This window comes from Lepidothrix coronata, unplaced genomic scaffold (genome assembly GCF_001604755.1).
Source record: "Lepidothrix coronata isolate B3197 unplaced genomic scaffold, Lepidothrix_coronata-1.0 Scaffold6, whole genome shotgun sequence".
Lineage (NCBI taxonomy): Eukaryota > Metazoa > Chordata > Aves > Passeriformes > Pipridae > Lepidothrix > Lepidothrix coronata.
In genome coordinates, this window is record NW_016690186.1 from 4,798,622 (window position 1) to 4,819,781 (window position 21,160).

The following is a 21,160-nucleotide window of genomic DNA, read 5'->3' on the forward strand; positions in this document are numbered from 1 at the left end:
CGGCTCCTGCCCACGGGAGGTGCGGAGCTGGGGGTCCCGCCGCGCAGGGACCCCGCGGGGGCCGGGCCGGGGGCGGCGCGGTGGCCGGAGCGGCTGGAGGGGGGCGGTGGCGGGGCCGAGCCGCCCGCCCCCTGCACCGACAAACTTTTCGTCCCCTCCCCTCGGACCTCCGGCCGCCCGCTCTTTGAGAACCTGTTGTAATTGTTTATTATAGGCCACATTTATTAACTTTTTTTCCTCCCACAATGTTACTCCTTAACAAGGAGTTGCGTCTTCGGGGCGTTTTAAGCTGTAATAGCCAAGTCCTAAATCTAATTATTTTCACAAATAACTACATTATCCGTGTGCACCTTGGTATTGCTGGTGGAGGGGTGATGTCCCTGTTGTGTGCGTGGAAACTTGTGACTTATTAGTCCTTACACCTATGACATGTCGGTTATTTTCATTTATAAGGTAATGAATCATGATATCAAAGATTGACAATATGAGGTGGGTGTTAGGAACTGAAAGCACAGTATGTAGTTTAACAAGCAGTAAATATACCCAAAATTTATTTTTCTCCGTTTAAAATACGTTTATACTTATTTCATTCAAAAATGGAAAGATAATACCATCTTCCAGTGTTGGTATTACAGAGTGGTATGGTAGCACAAGAAATCAAAACACACTTTGCATTATTCAGCTTTTTAACTAACAGGTGCATATTACTAATGACTTAGCAGCAAGAAAAAAAACTAGTACATTATTAAATATTTTAGGTAGTACAGTCTATTAGCATTAATGGAGTATTCTTTATATTTCATGTAATGGGTACCCTGACAATTTAACTTTGGAAATGCTGTGCCTTCTTTTATTATCTCTGGCTAGCTCACTGTGTTAGTGTTCTGTCATGCTTATCACCTTGTTGTCTAACGGATTGTCTCTGAAATCCTGCAGTAAAAAAACAACTACAAGCATTTTGCAGTGTAAAGTATTTTTGAGATGCCGCTATTGTAAGTTGGTGCCTACCCTTTGCATTTCAATACTCAAAACTGTTGACTTTCAAAAATGAAAAAAAAACCACCAACTCCTCGGCCGAGATTCTGCACTCCGCTGGGGGCAAGCTGGTGCTCGTGTCCTGGTGGATTGCTGAGATACCAGCCGGCTTGGTTCAGTGAAGATACCTTTCCAGCTTCAGTGGTCCATGTCATTTGAAGGATATGTAGTGGTGTTCTGACCACTGAATGCTTACAAGTGTCATGGATGCTGCAAGAATCTGATACTCCTGTTGCTGGGAGCTGGCTTTCCCTGTGAGAGGGAGCGTACACAAAGGGATTGCAATCTAAGTAGTCCTAGATTAGATTCTAAGTTGCACTTACTTAATGACTTATGGGAGACTCCAAATACCACAAATACTACATTTTTCTATTTGTAATAGGTCTGCACATCTGTGCAGACAGTGGTATTTCAGAGACCCTTAACCAGTGGGTGAAAACGTACTGTCACCTTCTCAACTTTAACGTGTGTCTAATAATAGCATTGTAACTAGCTTTTCGTGATTGGGTTCTTTAGTGGCAGTGAAACAGGAGTAAAACTATTCAGATTTATTTCTAAGCAGGCATCAGAACTTACTCCAAATGTTAAAATGTTGGAGATGTTGAAATGCTTTGTAATACAGAATGCAGTTTTTATATTTTCATTTTTGGTCTTGGATGATATTCCTGGAAATTCATAAAGGTCACGAAGGCCCATCTTTGAATCTTAATCACTTTAAGATTTTGTCAGGCTGCCTAAATGTACCTAAATGCCTTCTTAAACATGAATGAAGAAATGCAACATACTCAAGACTATGGAGATTTCCAGACTTGTCCTTTCTGTTACTTGTAGTTTCTCTAAAGCATCAATTTTAACAAGTTGACATCCATTCAGTAAAATTTTATTTTAAGGAAGAAAATCTGCAGAGTTCCTTAAGTTACTAATTTGCAGAAGGAAATCTTAAAAGTAACTAACAGTTAAGTACGTGTGCAGGTACATAAAAATTATTGCACAGAAAAGGACTTTAAAACTTTGATTACTTTTTTCTCTGAGTAATGGTGACTTTGGTAATTTGGAATTTAATGAAAGGTCATTCACAAAGGATACACGTGTCTTTAGAAAGAGATTAACTGCTTCTCTTGTGCAGTGTAATACCTACTGCACAGTACAGTGTGGGTTGGTGAGAAATAGAAGTAGCCCAGTGCCAAAGCCACCTGCTTCATGTGTGTTGAAGAAATATTAGAATTAAAAACAACATTTTTTTGTAACATGCTACTTAAAAAAAAAAGCATTTAGACATATGCTACATACATATCCATATGCACATTTTGGAGTACTTTGGTATCGGGGCTACTCATATTTCTTAAAGAAAATTAATGTAATGGGAAGCTCAAAATGCAGGGATTCTCCTCTGAAATGTAACTGTAAAGCTAGTCCTGTGGTCAGGGCTGGAGGAAAGTGATTTTGGCTCATAAGAACCAGTCTATACACTGTGAGCAGAGTTATTTATAAAGTTTGTGCCACAAATGCAGATCCTGTAGCGCAAGTGATGCTGGGGCTACATAGGTACCTGGAATGTCTCTCGTGCTGCAGTGAAAAGCAGTTTACCTGCAGGGAGAGCAGGGTTTTTTTCATGAAATTTCTTAAGAGAAGGTAATGCTTGAACAGCCTCGTGTATTTTTGTAAGATTAATTTTCAACGTACTGCAACTAAATGATCATCATTTAAAAAGTTGAGAAATTACATTCCTGACTTTTCAACTTTGCTGCACACCCTGAGGTTTAGGACTTCACCACAGGGGGTGGGTGTTTTGGCTTTGGGTTGATGTTTAATTAGGTGCTCAACTCTAAGCAAAGTTAGTAATTCTGTTGACTCAGAGATCCTCACCTCAGTAGGGCCTCAGCATACAAGCTGCTGTTAAAGCCTCCTGAGGCGTAGTAGTCAGTTTTGATGTCACTAGGAAAAATCATAATTGATTTCGACTTGGAGTGGGGTGAGTGACCCTGAACATTAGGCCTAAATGATGTTTGTCTGTCCCTGAAAGGCACAAGTAGCTTTGTGCTGTGTCATGTTTTCTGTAATTCTGGGAAGAAAATGCATTTAGATAGAGGAATGTTCATCTTCCTAGTTATTTATTTGACTCTGCGGACTTCACCAGAGTATTGAGTTGATTAAAATGTATGCTTTATTGTGTAATGCAATATGTTTTATATAATACATTGTATGTATTTTCAATTTTTAAAAAGTTTTGGGTTAGAGCATTACCATGTTGCTGGAAAGAAATTCACTTTTAAAGATGAGTGAGGTACTGAGAATTATTACTGCTTCCATGTTTACTTGCAACAATGAAAATGGTTCAAAACACATCACTGCAGTGAAATACGTAGTTTTTAACTTCAATTTTACTTGTGCTAATGCACAATGTAGCTGTAGACAGACAATGGAGCGTAATAGAAAAAAAATATTTAAATTGTGAGGCTTATTATTAAATGTTTTACCTAAATATTGTAGCCTTTTTATAGATCATTGCCATGATTTTAATGGTTTCACCTGCCTGTAACCATTTATAATGCCCTCTGTTCCAGAGAGGCGTGAGAAGGTGGTCTGGGTGGGAAGAGGCAGCCCTTGATGTCCCGGGAGTTGTTTGTGGGCTGCAGGACACACGCAGCCCCTCTCCACATCAGTGGGCGTTTGGGCTGGTCCACTCCTCTCAGGATTTGCAGGCAGAGCAGCAGTTAGATGTCTGTACAGCTGCATCAGGTACTTGAAGGCAGAGGGGAGTGAGAAAAGTAAAAATGGGAGAGAGGGAAAAACGCAGAAAAATAAAGGAGTTGTTAAATACTCCAGAGGAGAAATGGGACGTAAGTAGCGGAAGCAAGAAAATACAGATGAGGGAAGAGGGGAGAGAAGAATAGTTTTGAAGGGAGAAAAATCAGAGAATAGGATAGGAAAGGAAACTAGCAAAACAAAAAAGACCATGGCAGATAAAAAGAAGATACAGAATGAAACAAAAGGTAAACCCCTAATTCTTGGCAAAAACAGCATCTGTTGTCAGTAACTGCTGAGTATTTGAGTCTCTGAAAAAGCTATTTCAGATGTGGGGGAGGAAAAATGGATAGGGATCAACCAACTGACATGAGATGGGAAAAGTCATAGGCAGAAAATACAGAATTGAAGAGTTAAGAAGGCTAAGCCTGACCATGCTGTTTTATGGGTTCAGCAAAGTCCCAGCATGTACAGACCCAGCTGCTTTTCTATACTTTTGTTCCCTGGACTACTAGACCTTGGGGAGATTAGAAGTGCAAATTCTGGTCCTGCTAAAGCTAATTGTAAAGGTGGTTTGTTTGGGGTTTTTTCTTTATTTTCAGTGGGAAGAGGGTGTCATCCAGACTGTTTGGTGTTAGGCAATATTAGTGAAAGTGATAGCAAATTAAACAGTGACAGGTGATGAAGATGATATGACAAGTTTTCATTCAGTAGGAAGGTGGTAACTGTTGATGAAGAAGGAATGTGTAAAGTGCTGAACAGCATGACACAATAGCATCTATGTGGAAGGCATATATACCAAGTCTATTTTACTTACCACAGAGGAGATGAAAAATTTGAAGAAACTGGTTACATCCCTTGACAATTAAATAATTTCCTTCTTGAATACACTGTTTGTCTGCAAATCTCGCAGACTGTAGTTCAGTTTGGCTGCTTTTTCTACTGAGATTTTTGTAGAGTCTTGGTAGGACATGATTGGTGGTTGTAACAAAATTTGTGTGTTTTTTCACTGAAAGACATTACTGTGTGTTCTGATAACAACCATCTACCTGTCCCTTTGTGATCATAATACCAACATTTGGATTTTTAACTACTATTCTTACTCGTGATTAATTGCAAGTGAGAAATATTTCAGATCCTAAACTAACATCCTGATAAAAAATACGTATGTGAATTCTTAACTTTTGCATTGTGGTATGGACGAAGTGAATGTGAGGCTCTGGTTTATTTTAGTGGCTTTGGATCAGGTTTTATGTACCCAAATTAATATCAGGAAATTGTATGTGTGCCAGGACTCCCTCAGCTGAGCTGAAAAAGGGAGACTAATATATTAGAGGCTATGGGGAAGTGAACCAGAGACCTGGAGTCAGTTTAGTTAGTGTCACCTACTTTCCTTGCTTACCTTATGTACATTCATTTGCCTTTGGAGACAGGCTCATCCTGAAGTATAAGTGGAGAGATATGAAGTGTCCAAGAGGGAAGAAGTCGTGGAGCTCATGTTATGGACAGAGGCAGCATCATTGTCTAAAAGGACTGCTGTAGGTCAGGACAGTCCTTAGGAGCCTTCTTAAAGACATGTATGTCCTGGCTGGTAACATCTTTGGGAGCTGCAGTGGCATAGGTGATAGCCAGTTTCTTGGCTCAGTTATAGTACTTGTTAAAGAAATATAATTTATGAAGAGCATTTAATGGCCTTTCTTGTGGGCAACCATCTTTCCAACAGCTGTAGGTGAAGAAGGATTGCCAAGTACCCTGTGCAGGTACTTGCCCTGCCAGCCAGTTTCCCGATCAGAGGTCCTACTTGGGATAGTGTCCTTTGTGAACTGGCAGTCCCTCCTGATTTATGTCCTGAGGTGATAGGACTCGTCCCCAGATCCAACTTACGTGACCTTCGCCTCCACCTGTCCCTTCTCTTGCATCTGCTGTTACCATGACCCCTAACTCCTGAGGGCCCCTTCCACCAGGCTCCCAACCTTACACATACCTCAAATGCCCACTGCTCCATGCCTCTCAGCTTGGATCTCCAGAGGCTGCTGCAGTTTGCTGGACTGTGCTGCTCCTTGCCTTTGTGTCTCCCTGCCCCTTTTAGCACCTGAAGCAGCTTCAAGCATCTGCATCTCCAAACTCTTTTTCCAAGGGGAAATCTTTCACTGGATTTTAAAACATCTTGTTCTAGAGGGAAAATTAAACTAAGTTAAAAAAAAAAGTCTTACTAAGCCACTCAAACTAATGACAAAGTGCCTATGAAAATGAGAACTTGTTCCTCAAATGCTGTGCTTTAGCAAAAATGCACTTTTCCACCACCTGCAACAGTCTATGAAGCAGATTTACAAATCATGCAAGTCCTTAAAAGCAGAGCTGTCCCCCATGAGGTCCTGTGCTGTTCTTGCTCATCCTTTGGCAACACAATCCATGACTGTTCTGTCAGAAAGTACATAGGTCACGGTAGTGCAGGTTCTCCTAGATAAGGAAGTTCCATCTTAGTCAAAGTCCTCCTGGGAGTGATTTATAGAGTGTACCTTTTACAAATGGAGCACTGTAGGATCATGGTGAGCATCACACACACCTGTCTTGGCTACAGATCTGAGACTTTTCTGTTTGCTCTTTGCCTGATGTGCATCCCCATCATGTGGAGAGAGGAGATAGAAAGGAGAGAGTCTTAGATGGCATGTTGTGGCCTGGGGTCACTATAGTTTTTTCTTTATGGCAGAAGAATATGGAGGTTCTGAGTCTGTAACTGCTGAGCAGTAAATGGAACAGAGCTGTAATGGTGTAATTGTTTGGATTTGTACTTGAAGAGAAAGAACAGTGAGCCTTGAGGGTAAGGGGAGTGAGGAGAGCAAACGTAGAACACAAAATCAACAGAAAATAGTTTGCCAGGAAAAAAGCTTTGGTTCTGGTAAACCCATGTTTAATCTGTAAAAACACTGTTTTATCTTTTCAAACAACTCCTGTGTTTTAAAAATACGGTTTTCTAAATCAGAGCAAGGTTTGTTATTATCCTTTGCTCAGCATGGCCTGAAAACATTGAGCAGTGAAGTTAATAGGAATCCTGAAAGACGGTTTTGAGGTTCCCTGCTCTCTAAACATCTCTCTGGTTTTGTTGAAACAGGTTCTGTCTGTATTACAGGCTTACCAAAGGACTATTTAAAGAATGTGAAGAATATGGGAAGTTGAAAACTATTAGTAAATACTTCTGGCATAATTTTTTCATATTTGTTGCCTCCCTGAAATTTTCTTTAAAGACTGTCATGCCTAGTACTTAGTAGGCAACACTTGCTGTATTCTTGGAAAGCAGACAATAAACTGAGCAAATATCAGCTGCCAAGTTCAATGGAAGCAGACGGTTTGCAGTGAAGCTGGAAGTAAATAGAAGTTTGTGCCACAGTTGGTTCTTCCTGCATTCCTCAAATGCTTCGTCCTTTCAGGAAAAAAAAAAAAAGGGCAGTGGAAAAGGTAAACAGTCATACCTTGGGTGAGCCAGCAGCAAGGTGTGTTTCTTCTCATTGGCCTCCTAAGGAAGAGGAGCCTCAGCTGGGGAGAACACAGCCTCTGATGCAGAGACCTCCTGTTGACATGGATATCTGATATAGAATCAAACAAAAAGGGCTTTCTTGACTTTACAGTCTGAAAATCAAAAACAAGAGTCGATTAAAATTTCCTAGCAAAAAAAAAAAAAAGGATTTGACCACTTTGAGGCATTCTATAAAGCATTTCCATTTTATAATCTCTGTCTGAAAAAAAAAAAAAACAAACCAAAAAATCAAATCAGCCAACCAACCAAACGCAAAATAAGGCCAAACAAGATGAGGTGGGGAAGAGAAAGCAATTTATAAAAACATAAAACATTTAGGTTTCACTTTTTTTTTTTAAGTAATCTGGATAAAAGGAATTACATAAAGGTTTTTTAGAATTTCTATCAGTATGGAAAATCGTTGTTTGCATAGTTTTGCCAATAAGATTCATGACACGGGAGGTTTTGTGTCTCGTTTACCATTTTCCTTTCCTAGTACAACCCATTTGATTCCTTTCCTAGTACAATTCATTTGATTCACATCCCTTACAATGTTCCAGATACTCACTGTGTGTCTAGTAAGGATATCTTTAGCAGTCAGATTTGAACAGCTTGTGTTCAAATGATCTATTTGTGTAGATATTCTCACTATAGAAGTACTATCCATGATCTTACATAGGCAACATGTCTGTTAAAGCCAGTCTCAAGCTTTAATGAACAACAGTATTGTGTATGAATACAGCAACCTTGGAAGGACTCCGTATGGGAAAGCTACTGAGAATCTTTCTGGGGAACGGTACCAGTCACCTGTCAACATGAAGGATAGGCTGGTAATACAGGGAGACAAAGACAAGAAGGACATTCCTCTGTGTTCTTCCCAAAGGAGCACTGCTGGTAGATGTCACTTTTCCAGGATAGTTGCCCACCCTGAAGCTACCTATCATGTCAGAGGCTTTTATCCCAAAAGGAAGGGACATTGTCTTTCAAAACTCTTCCAGCTAAAAGCTGGAAGCTAGCTCTTGAAGGTTTACTTAAAGACTGTCCTAAACTCCCAACAGTAGTGGGATTGGATTCGTAAAGAAAAATCGGGTATTCAGAACTCCAAACAGATTCTACTTATTTTAATACAGGGGATGGAAAAATGGCAACTTTAGAAATAAAGGAACTTCAGCTTGTAAGGTGACTTTGTAACAGTTAAGTGGGGCCTGTCAGACAAAAGATTCACTTACCCTCAGACTTCTGCATTTTAGGAGGAAAAGGAATGATTGTTGTTAAAGCAAACAGTGACGTGATTTTTTTCAGTGCTTTTTTTTTCCTTTTTTTTTTAAAGTACTGGAAAAATTAAAGAAAAGTTGTAGTAGATTCAGAGGACTAACCCATCAATCAGTGCCTTAGGAGATCCTTCTCAACTTAGTATTTATATTACTAAACTTCATTCTGTCAGTGGTCAGCGACATGTATTAAATGAGCAGGAAAGCGTCTCCTGGGCATCGCATCATCTTCAGTGAACGTTACCATGAGCTCTGCTGCAATGAAAACTTGCACTTGGGGCCTTCTGCTAAGCATGCCCACACTGAGAATGAAAATACAAAAACCAAAATATTCATTATAAGAATGATTTCCAGGTTTTTAGTGTTGCCAGAAATTTCTTTTGCGTTCTTTAAGTGTGCCTTGGGCAGTAGGTGCAGCTTAGAACCGTCACAAAAATCCATTCATAAAGCAACTTTCATACATTCAGCACATTTTCGAACATTCTTTGAACTGAAGAACTAAATGATTTATTGGTCATAATTTGCAAGAGACTTTATCATGATTTAGGTTTTGACAAATTCAGTATATCCTTTTAGGTCTGTACTTTATCCGTAAGCAGAAAGATATTCCTGGTGGGTCAGAGTTCCATCAGGAGACTGATCTGCAGGACTTGGTCTTTCAGGACTTGCAGACTGTGAGAGCTCAGGTATGTCCCATGGCAGTACTATAGGGTTAGAAAGAGATTCGGGATGCCTATTCACCTATAGCTTGTGATGTTCGTTAATTCATTTTATGTAATAACAAAACCTCACAAAACTCCTTTGTCCAAAATAAATTTTACATTGTACCTTATGGCTTTCATCAAGTTCATAGTTAAAACTCCTGGCTAATTATATTTCCTCTCTATTAAACATGTATTGCTAATCATGACTATCTTTTCAGTCAACTATGGAAGCCAAAATCCATTGAAATAAGCAGTTTTCATATGACACTTTTGTTGCACTGAAAATGTCCATCCAGGAGCGAGTAAGGTAATTATTGGAGATCGCATCACATGTGGCCAAACATTTTCTTCAGTCATGGGCAAATGGATGCCTAGAATGTCAGTTCAGATTTTCAGACTGCAACTAGATTCTCCATTACATTTTTGTTGGACACAGCACCCCTTCAAATACCTTTTGAGGGTATCTAAAGGGTTGCTAAGGTCCATCCTGATTTCTGAAGATGGAATTAAGTCTTTAGGGTTAACAAACAAAAGGTCTGCAACTGAAATGCTGATTGGGATAGTATGTATCTCTTTGTCTTATTACATTGAGGTTGGTATCTAAACCTCTCCTAAATATTTTGTTTCTGCTGCAGGTTGATACAGTCACTTTTTCTGAGATTCTTGCTACTTGTTTTGACAGTATCACTGTCAGACTTCAGTTTCTCAAATCCTTTGATGTAGTGAGATTTGTGGATGTAAGTAAAATTCACCACACATTGACCTGGTCTTCTGTTTGGTTTTGTGTGTGCCCGAGTTCAGTGGGCAAATACCTGAAGTTTGATTTTGCTCTGCTGCATTTAAGGTCAGCACTGAAGCAGGAGCGAGGCGTGCCATCATGTCTATCAAGTCACCGCTTTGAAGAGCTACCTGGCTCTATCCATACTCAAAGCCATAGTGATAACCTATATTAAAAGATAATTAATGATCCAGGCTTTTGGGTTTATTATAGCCCTGAGATAAAAGTATAGTTGAATAGTGTTATTTTTCTTTCTTTCTTTTCCATTGATGACCATGATCACCTGTACATCTTAAGATGCAGTTTTTTTCTGATGTGTAACACTACACTGGATGCATTAAGAACCACAGGATTGCCATTTCATGGTTGTATTCTTTCTTTTTCATTCCCCAAAGCAGTGGGGGAAGCCTTATTGCATTGTTTAAAAACTGGAAGAGTCTGGAGCAAACCTGTTGTTGGGGCTTGTTTTCTTGCCAGCTTTGGTAGAATGTACTTCTACTAATTGTCCAGATAAGGAGAACCCATCAGTAAAAGATTGATGAATATGTTAATAAAGAAAAACAATGTACAAGAAGAGTATTTCCCATTCATGTGTTTTCCATTAAGATAAGGGTATCAACGTTGCAAAAGAGTAGGAGTGGTTGTCAGGAGTATTGAGGTCTCATGATCTTTTCAACTGATTCCTTGTGAGTTGATAAACTCTCTTGGGCTCAGCCTTTTGTTATGCATATTTTTGTTTAGTTTAGACTATGGACTAGTGACCTGAGTTTAGAGCTGATGTGCATCTGCTGCTACCTTTGAAGTGAGTAGGACTTAGTTATGCTGATAGCTATTCAATATCTCTGAAAATGAAGCCACTTATCTGAGTACCCAAATTCCTTGGTTTATGTGTTTGAGGGAAACCATAAAAGTTTGAAAATCTTGACTTTGAAATAGACTTTGGTTTCCAGTCTTGTGTGTACACAAAATAAATTTCACACCACATGAGGTACCCAGGAACTTAATTAAGGTGAATTAAGTGTTTAAAACTCTTAGCAGAACAGAAACTGCAAAGTGTGTGCAGAATAATAACAATACATGAATGTTCATTGGTGGGAACTAGAATTTTGGAGTCTAGGTATAAGAAGTGTTTTTGAGAACAAGATATGGATAAATTTATCTCAGCTTTTTTTGCCTTGACATCAGTCTGCCTGTCCACAGTTAATATTACTTTAGTCTTCCCCAGCCAGGATCCACTACTGTTAGTTGAACTTAAGATGGCCACAGTATCCTTGGCAGGAACACTATGAACTACAGTATGTAACTAAATAGTATATTACACTGTGAAATAAGGACTATGAAGAAACAGTGTTTCAGATATAATGAAGAGCATTTCACATCGTAATCTGGAGTTATGTGAATAACAAACATAATAATACAAGAAAGGGAGAAACTTTATATTGCTAATGTGTTACACATATTTTTAAATCCTGTCTTCATTGTAGGATTTCACTGAATTACATTTTTATTAATATTTGGAAAAGTCTTCTGCATATAAGCAGTGATCATTTACATTTTTTCATATTTTAGAATGTATTTTAAGATTGCAACAGTACTACTTAGTACAATATGGAACATAAATATGACATCATAAAGAAAATTTCTTTTCAAAACCTAAACTGTGGGAATTCACACCAAAACTTAAAAAGCAGAAATTGGCTCCAAGGAAAACACAGCTATATAAAACATGCATATCTTTAGCCACTGTATTAGCTTTACTTAATTCACTGGAAAAGCTCTCAATATAGATGATATAGATGAACTAGTTACTTGAGTAAAAGAACCTGCATCTTCTTTGCCATGTGAGAGTTCCCTGTGCTTTTGGTAGAGACTTTGCTGACTATTAAGTTCTTATCAAACTTTTATTAAGGTCTTCTGTTCATGCTACTTCCCATTTTAAACATGTAAAAAAACTAAATATTTTTTAAATATTCCCATATAGCCACACAGAAAAGAAGAAGTGAGAAACAGTAGGTTCTCAGACTGTTTAGCTGAAAAAGTAATGTTAAGGATAGTTGCAGCTGCCAAAGTCTGGAAACTCAGAGTTATATCTGACATTTCATTCTTCACCTTAACTATTGAGCCTTGGCCATTCATTGGATTTTCACAGTGCTTTGGAGTTAGAAGGGAGTTTTACAGATGAAAGATGAAAATCAAAATAAACTCCTTTATCAAGTAAACCTTGCAAGGGCATTCTGAATTTTACAACACACAGGGAGTTGATTGTGATATAACATAGAACACAGGAGGGTTGGAATAAACAATTTGTTCTCTATCGTTAGGGATGGCCATGCATAACTGACTTATGGCCCTGGTTTGCTCCGCCACTTGTTATGTGTGCAGTCATCCCTAACTCATACCAAAAACAGTTTATCATACTCCCATGTTGCATAGTTTTTATCAAATGTTCTCTCATTAAAAACTTTACTGGGGAGATTGAATGTTTCAAGACACTGACAATGCTTTTGAAAGCTTTCCCCAGAGCTTGGTCTCACTGAGTTGAGTCTGTGCCGACAGTGATCATGAGACGATGCCTGATATCCTACACAGCTACAGTCTGGTGGGCAGGTAACAGTCATCATTTGACAGTACATAGCAGGTGCAGTGCAGGCATCAAAGGCTGACTTGTCAGGAAGACTGAGGGACTGTAGGGCTCTCCCTAAGTCAGGAGAGAAACAGAGGGTAGGACAACATGGGACACCGTCACTGCCCCGTGGTGTAACTCCTGCCACTGCATTAAGGGTTTTGTTTCATCCACTGTCAATCCCTCCACCAAAATCCGTTTAAAAGCAGACAGGACCATCTGCCAGATGACCTTCCTTGTCACAGATGCCTTTGTAGTCTGTAGTTGTCTTTTGGATAGCCATTTGAAAGATTTTATTCTGGAGCACTGTGTGGATCAGGCCTTCAGCTCCCTTCCTGAGAGAGGTTCCTTGTGGGCAGTGCATATCTACAGCACAACCTAGTTCATTTGGCCCATTCTTCTCAAGAGAGGCTGCAATCCTACTACAAGTATAAATTGGTGGGTCACCAACACACATTCTAGGTAGTGGTTGGAGTGAAGCTATGGATGTGGGTAAGCTGTGGAATAAAGTACCTGCTGCCAGAGTGCACTGCTGAGATTGGAGCTCCTGGGTGCTGCTTTGACCCCACTGTGTGCAGCTGCGGTGGGGCTTTGATTCGTGGCATTGTATGCCTTTCTTGGCCAGAGGTGTTTGTTGCATACTGACACACAGAGTGCTACAGGGATGTTTTCATGTTTGGAAAAGTGTTGGTGTTTGACAAGGGTGCTTTCCATCAAATTCATGGTCCTCCTGCACATTCATTTGTATCGATGGATGTTTTCCAGGCTACGTCACCTTACTACTTAACAGGAACATTTTGAGCCTAGACTTTTATTTCAATGTTATCTCACCCAAGCTTTGTATAACTGATGAAAGTTCAATTATATGCGAAGTGACTATTAAAGCATCAGGGCTCATCTGGGGGTCTGGGCCTCCCCTCCTGTTTTCACTTACAATTGTGCTAAATCCCTTAATGCTGCAAAGAAATCGTACGTTCATCAGGTGGAGCATTGGAGGCCAGGGTGCAGATAACCGCTTTTACTGCAGATGAGACATTGCAGTCCTGTTCTTAAGAACTGCCAGGCAGATTGGGAATCACGGTCACGGTTAATAGCAGCGAATTGCCAGCTCTTGATGGGTGGGTAGTCACTCCTTTCAGTGGTTGCCCCCTGGGGGAGAAGGTAGAAAAACAGAGGGAGGGAATTAGAGTGACTTTGCACAGTTGAGCAGGTTCATGCCGCTGGATCAGTGGCAAGCATTGGCAGGGCTCCACTCTGGGGAGGCTCACAACAACATCACAGTCTCATTTTTACCAATTGGTGTTGCTATAGCCAGTGGTGCACAGGGGGAGAGCAAAGAGAAGGGGGGGAGCCGGGGGCGAGAGTGAAAGCAAGAGTCTGGACTAAATTAAACAAACAAAAGTGCTTGTAAGTAGCATTTAACCCATAACCATTAGCCCAGTGCTGCTAATTGTACTAAACTATATATCTGAAGTTCAGTGTGTGATTAAAGAGTTGGCTCACAAACTCTCTGCATAACCTTAATTTTTTCAAGGTTCTTTGAGTGTAGAATGGCTTATAATAATGATTTTGACTAATACGATTTTTGACATGCAACTTTAATGCTTAACCTTAGTACAACTCCAGAGCATTTCATGTGTATTCAGCTGTAAAGAGTGATGATTTAAAGGGATAATATAAGAAAAAGGTCGTTCTAGAATGAACCTCTAACAAATTGCATAAAGGAAGCTTATTATTCCATGAGTAGAGAGATACGCAGCTTTTCTGATCATTTTTCTGCTTGGTTCAAGAAATTGTTGAGACATGATTGGGAAAAGAAACAAAAAAAAATGAAATAGAAAACTGCAAGCAGTGAACATTCTTTTGATGGTTATGATTTTGTTGCCACTAAAAATACTCCTCAGTAATGTGGTTGTTCATCTTTCCTCTTGTTTTGGGTGAAGAATTCGTTCCAATAAGAAAATGCTGTTATTGGTTGGAGGATTGCCTCCCGGACCTGACCGGCTACCCAGCAATTTGGTTCAGTATTATGATGATGAAAAGAAGACATGGAAAATACTGACAAGTAAGTAGTTTATTTTTGTACAGTTGTCTTGATGAATTTAAAAACATGGTTAATCAAATTAGACACTTTATTGATTTGTTTCTCTTCAGAGATTTGTTTATATATCACAAGGGGCTTCACAATGGAGCAATAAATTGAGATTGCAAAAGATGCTAATTTTATAATAGAATAGGCCTAAATTAACATTGGCTTAAAATCATTCCAGTAAGTTTTTTTAAGTAAACTTGTCTTTCATGCTGCAACATGAATCCATGAATATTTATGTACATAGGAATAAAATCTGGTTTAGGAAAAAAAACAAAGGCAGTGTTCAAGACATTTTTCTTAGAGTCAGATCCCTGGTAAGCCATAGTACTAGAGCACACCTTTGATTCTCTTTTGCATTTTCATTTCCTTCTTCCAGCTTTATCTGTTGTCCACAATCATTAAAGAAAGGTTTCCTCTGTACTACTCTGCGTCCATTGCTGACAGAAGCATTGGTGGAATATATCAGCTACAATAAACAGTGCACGGAAGCTGCTATCACAAAATTCTTTCTCACCTTCTTTTAAAGGTTGATTGTGTTTTAGAGTAAGTATTTTGCCTCGAGCACTGAGATTTGGAACTTATTGTTATGTTGGTTGCGATTCCCAGTCTGACTTGGTCATGGAATCAAATCATAGCTTCTTGAGTGCAGCAGGCTGTGTGTGCATTAGTCCCCTTGTGGCTAAACTGGCTGCATTGGTCAATAAAACTAAATTTTAACTGTCAAAATTGCCCAAAGCAGTATAGGTAAAGTAATAAATGAGCAATTTTGATCCATAAATCAAAGCCATACTTCTAAAACTGGACAACTGGTAAAACTTGGATTTCCTGCTAAACCTGCTTTTTTTTTTTCTCCAGTAAAGTACATTTTACAGAATTCTGTTCTTCTCCCTTATCCAAAGCCCTGTAATGGGATACATCCACATTAATAATATATCCACAGGTTAGGATGAAAAAAGTCAGAAGACTGCTATGATGACTGAAATAATGCTCTTGCAAATTACTTTTCCCCATGGAAGATTTAGGAGCCTTTTGCAAAATGGTGCAACATAAAGACTGCTTAGGTATAGATGACCTGGACTAACAGTTGAGTGTATTGTGTAAGAATGACAATTACAAAAGGTTATATGAACTGTACATTAGAAAAGTCTACAGCATCCGTGCTAGGGAACATACTATGCTTCACATTTTTCAGAATAATGAGATATGATGCTCACCTCTGTACACTACTTCTAAGAAAATTCTGAAGATGGTAAGTCAGTGAAAAATCAATGATACTGCCTAAGGCAGAAGTGTCCAGGTTTTTATTTCATTTGCTGTGTCTAATCCAGTGGCTCACCAGGAGAGGCAGGAGGAATGCTTCAAGATCTGAACTCTCCACTGAATTAAAGTAAAAAGGTTTATTTTGAATCTTACCTAGATGTAGATATGTGAGATTTTGTAAGAATGACATTTACTCAGCTCTTAGTTATATTGTGTAAAAGTTACATTGTGATGCTCTCTCCAAGACTGTGGGAAAATACCCAGAGGCATGATTCCTGAATGCTCCGGCTTAATGTCCATCACCAGTATTTGAATAACACCACTGTCTATGGTGGTGTTAAGAGATGTTTCAGATTAATTTTATGTAGAGAATGTAGCCTTTTCTGTGTTACATCTAAGAAATAGTGAAGAAAAATTCTCTTTCCGTTATGGTTAATGCATGTAACATTTTACATGCTGTGATTAAGACACAATCAATTCAACTGTTACAGTCCTAGCTTGCTCATGTTCAAGTGCTTGCTGCTCAGCACTGGGAGTCCTGAAGGTCCCAGGATCTGTCTCAGTGTTGGCTGAGACAATGGCTGTCAAATATGCAGCCCTCTTGTGACATGAGTAATCCTGTTCTTACGAATCCTTCTAGAAAAGGATGCCCTTTTGGCCTGGTCTGCAGTTTGAAGAACACAGAGAAGAATGCCTGTCTTTTCACACTGAAAGAGACAAAATGTTAAGAAGCATGATTTCTTAAAAAATATTATTGCTACTCACCAAATGGTAACAATAACTATTAAAAAAAAAAGGTGAAGTAAGAGTTTCAAGTATCCGCTTCATTTTCTAACTTAATATAAGAGAGAATGGGAGACAAGTTCAAGTAGAACTTCTGTCCTTTCCATAAAACAGTGAAGGACTCTACAGCATAGGAGTGCAGGGGCTTGAAGAACTGTGACTGAGAAGTTTTAGGGAAGACCACAAACTAATCAGCTTATAACATAGTGATAGTTCAATGCATTCATGTTGTTCTATCACATACTGTGACATTTATGTGGGAAATTAGGGACACTGTTCTAGCTTTATTTTTCTTGTACCTTTTGCAATTTAGGAAGAAGGGAAATTTTTTCTTTCTTTACTCCCAGTGCACAGTTATCAGAGATATACAATCAGCAGGAAAGGCAGAAGAGATTTTTTTTCTGTTTTTTTCACTTGTTTAGACAGTGCTGTCAGTCCTGAGGCCACAGTTCACCCTCAACTCACCAGTACAAAGGAGGAGCTTGCTCCTTACTGAACAGGGACAGAGGAAAAGCTCTCCTGCTCATGAGGTTCTGTGATAGGAAAAATCTCAGTTCTTTTAGTCTGGTATTTTAAGGTGTTCTATTTTATTATCGCCTTAGGTGTATTTGATTTCCTCCTCTACCAGCAAACATTTAAAAAGTCTTTTCTTTAACCTTCTGCCCACCAGTAGGCTCCCACACACACCAACAAAATGCCATGTCTTGCACTTAAAAAGCTTACTGATCCAATGTAAAAGTGCACAGAAATTCCCTCTCCCTTCCTCCAAGCCAGTCTACATTCCTCATTTTCTGCTCTTTGTGCCGGTGGCATTTGGGGATAGGGAAGGTGGGAAAGAAGCTTGCAAACACTTAATCCTGTGTACAGGGGCAGGACCATTGAGGAGTAGATGGATGAGAGGAGCTTGAATCTGTTCCTGTCACCTTCCACTCAGAGGAACCCCAGAATTTCCTTGTCAGGGACTGCAGACCCATTTGAGAGGGAGCTGCTGGCCTGCTGCCTTTTTCCTTCTCAGTGTGGAGAGTGGCTGTTGCAAATACTCAGTTGCTTAGGGCTCCGTGTCCTGCCTTGTGTGATGCATGAGGAACAGGAGAAGATCAACCATCAGAAACTACTGACTCCATGTAAGCTGTGGCACTGCAGTTGGAGCTATGAAGATGGTTGCAGGTGAAACAGCACAAGCTATCAAGTATGACAGCTCAGCAGAGTAGCAATCTCATTTTGTTTCCACGACAAGACTAGATCTATTGGCAGGGGATCCTGCCCACCTCTCTCTGCCTGGCTAGCCAAAGCACCAAATGCATCAGTACTAATGGGAGTAATTCTAAAGGTATCAGGAAAACAACTTGCCTTGTTCATAGACCCAGGAGAGGAGGGGAAGCATGCACCCATTTCCAATTTTTTAATGTCATCATCTATGGGCAAGAATGCTATGGCTCAAGGAATCGGTAGATTTTTCACAGTCTAGTATTACTGTGTATTTTTCCTATCCGGTATTTCTCAGAGTTATTTTTTCAATGTTGACAACAAAGAACAGAGGCAAAATAAAGAAAAGGAAAAAAAAGGAGAAAGTAAGTGGCATTTTACAAACACCTTTTGCCACCTAATTTTACTTGATGTGGGCACAGTCCTAATCTGAGATTATATGTAATTTATGCACATCAATAATGTGCCTGTTGTTGTTTAATTTGAAGCACTTACTGCACAGTTGTGCCTAAGCAAAGTAGAGGCTTTTATAGACTATGGCAAAGTACAGCAAATATCTTCACTTCATGGTTTCTTTTCAGGCTTCCCTACATGTGCACAAACACCAGTATCATATATCAGGAACAGGCAACCACTGCCCAGTGACAGAAAAGGAAGAGCTGATGGGTGTTTGACAGTCCTTAGTAGCAGCAAAAGTTCTGCACTATTAATGGGGTTTCATTATTCCATGATATTTTGCAGACTTCATAACTACTTACTGGATGTGGGGCAGTGGGGGGGTCTCTGTGTCACCACCTCATGCCTCACTGCTCAGAACCAGCCACTGCTGGTTCAGTTTTAATTACTAACTATGGTCCTGCCAGGAGTCCTTGTTTAATTCTAGAACTCCTTTGGTTGTTTGTTTTAACTGCAGTGTTTAAGATTAATTAAACTTTAAGGAAGTGAAACAATGTTTTGTTTGTTAGAATTATTCTATAATAATTGCAAGTTTCAAAATCCAGAGCCTATAAAGATTTTTTGTGTTCAGAATTGCATAGCTTTCCCAAAAACCCTACTGCTAAGGCAATGATGTATTACTTTCACTTTCATTATATGTTTTTAATCAGAGCGTGACTTCACACTAGACAAAGCGATGCTTTATGCATGGTCTCTCTTGTTTTTTGCTAAAATCTTTTGACATGATTAATTTTTCTTTAATGCTTTTGTCTTGTTGTAATGGTAAGGATGATGGGTATAAACCAGGGCAAAAAATACATGCTTTTCTGTCATAATGCTTCTAAGCATTTAAAAAATATATTAAATGAAAGAAAAAATATCACAAGAGAATGATCTAACTGGAATTAAATTTCTTGCTATGTGAACACAGAATGCAAGAAATAAATAAAAATGATGTAGTCACTGTTTTAGGTGGGCTTTTTTTGTATTTTTTTCCATAGCAATTTATCCATCTGTCTGATTAGGAGTGATGACTAGAAGAGAAACCGTGTCTTACAAGTTTTTAGATATACAGCTATTCCTCCTTTTAATGCAAAATTCCTTTTTCTTGAAAGCACAAAAGGGTAAAATATTGGAAATATTACTGAAATCTTTCATGGCACTTTCCATCCATGTGAAGATGCAGCAGATATTTCTTTCATATAATTCCTTTTTTTTTTTTTCAATAAGATGTTAATTGTAACATTCCTTAACCTTCCTAGTTCTCCACATCATCTGGGTGAGCCACAGAGATGATTCAGTGAACATCACAATAGTATCAAATATATGTATAGACAATAATGTGTTTATGCTTAGGGATTGCAGTAGATCTAGATTTTAATCCAGTGCAAAGGCCAACATAGTTGTCCAATGAGACAGTCTTTTGGAAATATATGCAGGGAAATGTCCAGAACATCGCCAGACTGGAGAGTTTAGTCAGGATGACCAGCATCTCTTTTCAAGGTACTTCTTCTAGTTATCCCGTAGTCTGTCTTTTTTTTTTTTTTTGTTATCTTGACCTTCCTGCTCTTTGCTAGGTGTATTTAAGTCTGTTGTGTTTGGTCAATGTGTAAAAACAACAATGAATCAGGCACTTTGATTTGCTTCTCCCTCCTTCTCCTTCCTGCTAGCATCAATCATACAATATCAAGGAGTTCTCATTTATTTGTCTTCCGCTGACTTGCTGATCATAATGAACAGCCAGTAACATTTTCATCCTCAATACTCTGATAAAGACAGTCCACCTTCTCCTTCCTTCCCCACAGCCAGGTTGGCTGTGCTTTCATTTTTACATGAATCAGTCTCCTGCAAGTAGTCTGGTCTGAATGCAATATCATTTTATTTCTGTCATTTTGACTTTTTAAATTTCCCTTAAATATGTTCTGTGACACTGCAGAGGTCTTCCATCTTCAGTAACATTGAATGTCAGGCCAGCACTTAGGCATTCTGATGATTCTCAAAACCCTTTGAACATTATTATTTATATATTTTATCGAAAGCAAAGTCAAATAAAAGGAAGGTAGAATGATTTGCTTCATGTCTTAATCAGCATTAGGGAACCTTGGTAACTCCAATCTCCAACCTGCATTGTTTCTGCTGCAATAGGTTATATTTATTTCTTCCATGTTTTCTTTGGCAGTTCTGTGGTGTTCAGTTGAATCAGCCTTTCCTAGACAGAATGATACTTTGTTCTCCCTGAGCAAATTAATAACAAAACTCCCGTTCCTCTTTTTCTGAAATGGCTTTGGAAACTCTGAGAACTTCTCAATCCTTCATGCGTTGGAGTGCTTTATGCCATTTTGTCTTTTCCGGGCTGGTTAGTTATAAAGACAAACAGTGTGATTATAGCTCACATCAGAGGGTCCTATGAGAAATTTTCAAAGGTTTAAGTGTCAGCTTAAGCTTAGCACAGTGTGCCTTTGGAAATGCTATGTCTTTTAAGTAAATACATTCATCCAATGTAAAGCCTTTACTTTTTGAAGAATGATAGGGTGTTAGAAGCAAGGGTTTCCTCCTTCAATTTATCCCAAATTAATTGGTAACTGAATAAAAGAAGTGATGTTTGCAAAAAATGTGTCAAGTCAGATGGTCAGGTTCTCTTGATAAATGCTTGTTCTAATTTCTTCCCCTTCCCCCTTTTTTGTCACTTGTGAGAACGGTGCCCACTTACTTTA

At 39.0% G+C, this 21,160-nt stretch overlaps 1 protein-coding gene across 1 annotated transcript in view; it reads left to right on the plus strand.

The window, feature by feature from the left end:
- Positions 1 to 21,160, plus strand: part of KLHL14 (kelch like family member 14) — a 63,179-nt gene that overhangs the window by 1,126 nt on the left and 40,893 nt on the right. Inside the window, exon 2 of the mRNA XM_017833509.1 lies at positions 14,614 to 14,735. Coding sequence (XP_017688998.1) covers positions 14,614 to 14,735 — 122 coding nt within the window. The remainder of the gene's footprint in view (positions 1 to 14,613; positions 14,736 to 21,160) is intronic.